This window comes from Anopheles aquasalis, chromosome 2 (genome assembly GCF_943734665.1).
Source record: "Anopheles aquasalis chromosome 2, idAnoAquaMG_Q_19, whole genome shotgun sequence".
Taxonomy (NCBI): domain Eukaryota; kingdom Metazoa; phylum Arthropoda; class Insecta; order Diptera; family Culicidae; genus Anopheles; species Anopheles aquasalis.
In genome coordinates this window covers 8,657,501-8,665,000 of record NC_064877.1, presented here as the reverse complement: position 1 = coordinate 8,665,000, position 7,500 = coordinate 8,657,501, and the positions used below count along the sequence as shown (strand labels likewise).

The window sequence follows — 7,500 nt, the reverse complement described above, 5'->3', positions numbered from 1 at the left end:
CGTGCCAGGGAGACTCGGGTGGACCACTGATGATGCTTGTTGAAGCCCGCTGGACCCAGGTTGGGGTCGTTTCGTTCGGAAACAAGTGCGGTGAACCTGGCTATCCCGGTGTCTACACGCGGATCAGCGAGTATATGGAGTGGATAAGGGAGAACACCAAGAAGTAGTCGCCATATAGGAGTTAGATGGCAGCGTAGGAGAAGGGGGAGGGTCAGGGAACGAGTAGTAAAGAAACGAGGAACCGGAGCAAGGTCATCGTGTCAGCAAATCGCAAAAAGACGCTGCAACGGTGTGTGTTTTCTTCCTTTTTTTGTATATAATTTATTTCTGCATTTTTTGTTTCCTTCCATATCTTTCTCTATTTTTCTTTCGCTTTCTCTCGCTTTCTTCTCGTTCCTTTCGCCCACCTACGACTGCTCGCCTGCGCCTCCCGTCGGTCACAATGTAATCCGTGTTAGTGTTAGATTTTATCCTAATTTATGAACCTAACTTATACCAGAGACGTGCGTGGGTAAGGATCCCCGGGAGAGAGCTCTCCTCGATCCCGATCGTGGCATGTCTAACTGATAAACGAGGAACGGGGTCGCGAAGGCAACGTGACAAATAACAACAATTGGCTGGGCAACAATGAAACTAGTAGGTGTCAGTCAATAGAGAAACCACACAATGGCGCGGTGATCTTTTTTGCTGACATTGTGAGAATGAAGAAATAAACAAACAAACAAACCAACCCAACCGGGGGACCAACAAATAGAAAGGCAATTCTATTAAATTTTCTGCTACTAGACTTCATTTTCTACTTGCTTTTTGAATCCTGCCTGCACCAGCATCCGCCTTAAACTTTTCGGTCTCATTCTCTATTCTTTTAACGCCTTTTTAACATCTCTTTAGCGCTCCATCTCATGTTCGAATGGTTTGTATCATTGGCTTAGCTCAGAGTGGTGTAAATTATCCGAAAACAGGGGATCTTCACTACTACACACCGGGGTCAACCGGGGGCCACTTACTGACTGTGCGCACCTACCTGCTCTCTGCCACTGGTTTGTATGGGAGTGTGTCTGTGTATGTGTGTTTTTGTGGGTTTTCTTTTTGTTGCTTCTTTTCTCTTTGCTTTCTTTAACATGAAACGTTCAAAGGTTCGACATTATATTACAGTACAATATAGTTCTAGTGTTTCCTACTCTCATTTTGCAAACTAATGTTCCTCTCTTTCTCTTTCTCTCTGATATTTTTCTTTTGTTTGTTTTTGTTTGTTTTTTAATTTGTTTTTGTTTTTGCTTACACTCAGTAATATTTACGTCGGGATTCGTTTTTGGCTGCATCAGTTTTTCTGATTCTGATTTTGGGCTTTTAGTATTTGGTTTCGAGTTTGCTTCTCCTTCTCTCTACCACTCATTCAACGATCTTAACTTGCAATGCCTTTTATTTTTAGAGGGAGGGGATGCTTTCTTTAAACACCGCCTCAAGCTACTGAAAGGCAGAACCTCCTACTCTCATTGAATTTCCTGGCGCAGTCCGCTGGACTGCGAGGACAACACCGTGCTTCTGATGGTATTTCAGTGGATTTTCTTTGACATCCGGTCTGCTGCTCTTTTACATCTTAACATCTCGGTTAAAATCATTTAATGCACAGCACCATGGTTACATTTTACGCACTACGTGTTCGTGGAGACGGGAACGCAGTTTTTCTTAGCTAAAGACAGATTGTTACATTGTTTTGCGCACGTTATAGCAGTATAAATTTCCTTCGGAGTTTTCTTTTAATGATTTTAATGTTCTGAAGACATGTAGGGTTAAGCCGTGTTACCGGGATCATAGCGTATTCGTTCAACTCTGGTGCTTACTGCTAAACAAAAACCGTTAGTACCGCCAGTATATTCTGAACCTGGGTAGATAGATAGAGAGAGAGCGCACACAATCAGGATTGATTGGATTGGAGAATCATGACTACTGCACAAAACAGACGATTATCTCCATCCATTCGCTCATTTCGGGATTTAGCCCAAAAGGCTAGCGATCGGCTTGCTGTTCAAACTGAAAAAAATCCTTCTGCTGCTGTTCTTGTGTCGCCGCGTGTACCAGCAAAGGAAAACATTAGAAATGATCGGCCAGCTGTGTGACTTGGCTCATCGTGAGTGAGAATGAGCAGAACCACGGTCTTTGGGTTAGTATTCGCTTCTATTTTTTCACCCTTTTCCCCCCACCGAAAATCCTCATACTGATATACTGTGGCATGTGTTGGTATTAGTCTTTTCCCCCCGACTAGAGTTGAACTAGAAAATACGTTAAAATGTCGTATAAAAAACGTGTAACCATCGTTAATCCAGCGCAGCAATCGCTACCGGCAGCTGGGTGTCGCTAGACTTATGGTTATCTTTCTACTCCGCTCTCCTACCGGCGCTTTGTTTGATTTTCATGTTTTTTTTTCTGCCCCACATCTCTTATAATTCGTTTTGTTTTAATGGTTTGGTTGTATGTTTTCAAAACACTACGAGAAAAAACACCCTACCTCACTGCTCTTCAACGTTTAATATCGTCTCTATGCTGGTGTGCCTTCTTTTTCTTCTTCTTGTTGTTTGCACTTACTTTCATTTGCACTTCCCAAACACACGCTGGCACACACCACAATACAGTAGTACTACCATTTATAACATCTAAAATAACCATTCTTGCGCACGTGTTTCGCATAGAGTTGTTTTATTTTAATTTCGACCGCTCCCCTTTTTCCCATTGTTAGTGGATGCCTTTTTGCCTTTGAAATTATCATCTAGATACTCTCAATAATTTACATACTTCAGAATTCTCCTATATCTGCTCGCTAGCCGTGTCGGTATGATTTTGATCATCTCGTCAACATAGCTTAGACCCTGTATTTTAGCGTTTTTTTTATTCTTCCTCTTCTTTTTTCAATTTTTAGCTCCCTCTGCTCACGTAAGAAAATCTTTAGGGACATCTATTTCCACTCCCCAAACCTACATGCTAGGAAAAGAATTTCCTCGATCTAGATTTGTGTTGTATATAATTACTTTATGCGTGATTGAGTTTATCCGCCTGGCAGCGGTCATGTGTGCGTAGTGGAGGGGATGTGGTGGTGATAATGGGAGACAGCAAAACATTGGCGCACATTGAGTTTTACATTCGATTGATTTTTTTTTTTGGGTTTGTGATTTTTTTATGTTGGTTTCCTTACAAAACTACCGAAAACTAGCCGGCTGGTTGAGCGCCGTAAGAGAAATCGCTTCGCGTGTGGCCACCTTTCTGCCTAGCGCATGAGCGATGTGTGTTCGCGAGGGCACATTGCGAAGGTTCTAAGCGCAGTAGCGACATCTTAACTGGTGTGGAAGCACTTCACATGCACTGCCCGTGTGCGATAATGCCTGTTGCCGGAAACGGATCCTTCCTTAGTCACTAGCTCAACCGCAAGAAAGTCAGGCCAGATGTTGATGTGAGAAGCAGTTGCGATCTAGCAAAATGAATCTGGACAAATCTGGACCGGACGCGTGAACGCTACGGCATTCTAAATGCCGCCCAAATCCACATTCACAACCGTAAAACGTTTAAGACTATTGCCCTGGTACGATTCCTGAATGACAAGAACCTGTTTCGATGGTAAACGTATGCTGATGATGTTTAGGGCATTGAGCAGGAGAAAGAATCTCGAATGAAATGTTGACGATTCGAATGCGACTGTGTCTGGCATTATAATTCAACAACTAATTCGTTTAAGCGTTTGGCTCAACTGAGTGTAACCTACTTGAAAGAACGTACCCATTTCATAAATTCATTCGTAGAGTACAAGTTCGAAAACGCATGCTTCGGATGCGCCTCTATGTGTCAATCAATGCTGCTACTGCGTGCTGTGCTCCAAGCTCTTGTAGATAAAGACTATTCGGTAACAGAGGGTCTTTGCGAGCTGCTGATTATCACAACTGGCGCTTCGAGAAGTCATGTACGGCGGCCGCGTTTTAATCCTTTTTTCCTATCACCATTCCTTCTATCACTTAATCCAAGGTGCTACTATTGATAGGCGTGTTGTGTGCTGCGTGTGAAGAACTGAGCTCTATCTATTGCCATTTTTTCAATTGCTGCTGCAATGAAGAAAACACACGGTAACTTGGGTTTATTCTGCTATCTGCTGGATCCGTGAAGCAACTGCCAGAGAAGCCCCCGGGAATCGGTTGAATTTGGTTCGCATCAAGTCGCGAAGCGGCGTCTACGTATGAGGGATTTGAGAGTGGAGGTGAGCATTGTGTTTTACACAAACCGCGCAAAAAGGGAGTGTGTGCACGTGTATATTTTTTGTCGGTTTTTCTTTTATTATTTTTTAAACTATTTTAGCATTTCGTCTCCAATCGTCACTACACTGTCTGTAGCCGCCCTTCGTGAACCGCTGCTATGCTGTGCACCACGGAAAATGGAACGCTCGGTTCCGTCTTTCGATCGTTCGCTAGCTCGGGCGACTGTAGGTCGGGCCATCCAGGTTTTTGGGGGTTCTGAAGCCGGGCTCCCCGTCTGGCGGGAGCGAAAAAGGGGACTCTGTTGGACTCTCTACTTCCTACCCCTATTGCTAACGTTGCTACTATTAATAATTATGTTCAGTAACCATAATAAGTGCTGCTGGTGGCGTTTCACGCATCCGCTGGCGAGTGACAGCAGCGTCGTCTAGTCTTCTTCCTCCTCGCGGAACAGGTAGGTGCTCCAGTACACCAGGTTAAACAGCGCGAACACGAGCGGGAACGTTATCCGGGAGATGACGTCGATCCGCTTCGAACGGGAGCATTGCCTGGGTCATGAGCGGTCGTGTAACAAGAGACAAGAGACAAGAGAACGGTGCGTGAGTTACGGATACGGGCGTTCCTGCAGCTGCTCGCTCGCTGCAGAGGATGGTGTAGATGAGACGGATGAGCAGATCTACGGATGAGCGATCGAGCACGATCTCTAGATGGTGGCTAGGCAATTGCAATCATGATCCGCATGAGGAACACGCGGAGCACAGTACTATGCAAACCGGAAGGTGTGGCGGCACTATGAGGCGTAAATATCGCTAGCTAACTGGGTGGAAATGTGGAAAAAGGATCTTCAAACATTCGTCGAAACATTCCAAACAAACGACAAAACCATACAACGATCGAAGTATAAGAAATGACGCAGAAGGAAGAGAATAGATGATCATGAACTGAACGTGATAATTAAACAAGTTCACTTTTATTCGAAACCAAATGATCATATGATATGTCAAGAAAAAGGCAAAAAATGAGGAACTGGAAATGAAACGTGAACTCGAAAAGTGAGCGTAATACGCGTGTACTAGTGTAGGTGTTGGGGTATCGAGGTGTTGTTTTGAGCTGGGCTAATTGTAACTTCCCTACTTTCGCGAAGCAAAAAAACACTCGCACTCGAGTGAGACGTGAATCTAGAACACTTTTTACTATATTCTGGCGGTGTTTGCGGATGAGCAGGAGAAGTTGAAATGTTCAACTAAATCGTCGACCATTTTAGTAACGAAAGACAGCTCTAAGAGACTGCCCATTGATATTCCTACTCGCACTCGACACACGAATGCAGCGTATTGTAGAAAAGTTGCTACAATGGAAATGAATAATCTGGAGGAAACAATGATGGAAACTATGAATCGTATATACAGCACGCAATGGCCAGTGATCCAATGTGGTATGAGTGGTGTAAATTTTGGAGGACTTCTCGAAGTGATCTTAGACCACCGAAGAACCGATCGGTTAACGGGGAACGGCAGTGCTCGTCTACCGTGGTGGCAACGTGTGCAACGAATCGATGGTTGATTAATGAGTGAAACAGAAAATAAAAGAGTCCAGATCGATGGCGATGGCAACTGATCGCATTCAACATTCCACGCGCGCTCAGGGTACGCGGTATGAACTATGACGTAGCAGGAGGAAATATCTAGCGGATAGTATGATGTATGAGGCTGATTGATTGAGGCAAGAACAATAGAACTAGCAATAATAGTTGGAAAAATAGAAGAGGAATAGCGGAATAGCAGAAGTATAATTGGTTATAGTAAAGGTAATTACCCTCGTCCCAGACACGGCACCTTCTTGAAGGGGCTTTAGAAGTCGGGTTGGAAATTTGAATGAAATTTTAGTGAAGAATTATTGGGGAACGGGGCACGCATTTATTGCTATTTTATTTTGGCTGTGGCAGTGTAGCGAAAACAAACAACTACTGTATAAGGCGGTGGAATGCAAGCAACGTTTGCTGAATGGTTCTGTTTGTGTCCTGCAAATCCCTGAGTATGAAGGCACCTGTTCCGTGTGTACAATCGTATCAATAATGTCATGAATTTGCTTGCTTCCGATGAGATAGCCCAGTGATGGCTACATGACTCCTGGACAGTGTACGGTATCGGTGTATTGTTTGTAGTTAGAAACGAAATCGCCATCAGGCCCAAGGCACTAGGACCTTATCATCATCGCGAAGTGTACGAATAGACTGCTGTTATCGTGTTCGTGTTGAGGGGGAGGTAGGAAAGAAAATGGCGTCACAAAACAATCGAACCAACAACACGAGCAAACGGAGCGACAGAACGAAAGTGGATCGGAAACGAACGGAAACGGAAATGGAAAACAGACAGACAGACAGACAGTCTGTTCGGAAATGAGCCACACTTTGGCACCGATAGTGAGTGGTAGTCATCGCATAAAGGGGCGCCCCTCTGATCGAACCGGATAGGAGATGCTGCCTCCTGACCGCTAGCTCCTGTCGTAGCGAATCGTTCGTGACGGTCATCAGCTTACCTGGTGGGGAACTTGGAGAGCCAACTGCGACAGCAGCTGGGCCGCTTCGGGGCCTGCATGTGCACCTCACACTGGCGCAACTTCTCTAGAGCCATCGGATCACCCGGATGGCGTACCAACGGTTTCTGCAAAAGGCAAAACAAGCGATTAATTCTGCCGTTTTTTTTTTACATAAACAAGCATGGAATGATCGAGTCAGACCCCCGGGAATAAAAGAAAAAAACAACCCAACAACCCAAACAGTAAACTAGTTAAAACGTTTCGAAAGGTATGGAGTGGAGCGAGAAAGCTGCTTTGGTTTCTTGTGACTTGTTTCATTTTCTCGTTATTAGAGCAACCGCCCAGCGGTCCCCCAGTTCGAAAACCGATACGAACCATCGCGAAGGTAGCGTTACTGTCGGTGTCCAGCAGATCCGAGGCCGCGTCCAGGCTGGCCTGCTCCATCTCACGCCGTTTCTTCTTCATGTTTTCCCGGTGCATGTCTGCAGCCCTATCCGCTTGGTGAGCATGAATGGATTGATATAGAAGCGCAAAAGAATTTATGTGTTCCAAAATGGGAAAGATGATCGATCGTGTCGCGGTGTTGATCCGAGGTGAGCAGCGAGGTTGTGGCAATGAGCGGGTGAGGCGCGTGAATTTCATACAGATCAGTTGGTTGAGGGCCAACCAACAAGTCAACAAAAGTTGACGTAAGATTAAATCGGGAGGGCAATGGAGTGAAGTGGCC

At 45.0% G+C, this 7,500-nt stretch overlaps 2 protein-coding genes across 15 annotated transcripts in view; one reads left to right on the top strand and one right to left on the bottom strand.

The window, feature by feature from the left end:
* The window catches only part of LOC126571499 (uncharacterized), a 12,983-nt gene extending 12,761 nt beyond the window's left edge, over positions 1-222 (top strand). For both annotated transcript variants that reach the window (XM_050230048.1, XM_050230047.1), the window contains exon 5: positions 1-222. This exon is cut by the window's left edge and continues 174 nt beyond it. In XM_050230048.1, coding sequence (XP_050086005.1) covers positions 1-167 — 167 coding nt within the window. In that variant the 3' untranslated portion in view covers positions 168-222.
* A 14-nt stretch (positions 223-236) lies between these two features.
* LOC126571501 (glutamate-gated chloride channel) overlaps positions 237-7,500 on the bottom strand; it is a 72,771-nt gene continuing 65,507 nt past the window's right edge. For 4 of the 13 annotated variants that reach the window (XM_050230053.1, XM_050230052.1, XM_050230051.1 and 1 more), the window contains 4 exons: positions 7,149-7,270; positions 6,774-6,898; positions 6,051-6,083; positions 237-4,783 (listed from right to left, as the gene is read on the bottom strand). In XM_050230053.1, coding sequence (XP_050086010.1) covers positions 4,663-4,783; positions 6,051-6,083; positions 6,774-6,898; positions 7,149-7,270 — 401 coding nt within the window. In that variant the 3' untranslated portion in view covers positions 237-4,662. The remainder of the gene's footprint in view (positions 4,784-6,050; positions 6,084-6,773; positions 6,899-7,148; positions 7,271-7,500) is intronic. The other 9 variants (XM_050230057.1, XM_050230054.1, XM_050230059.1 and 6 more) reach the window with 6 other exon arrangements.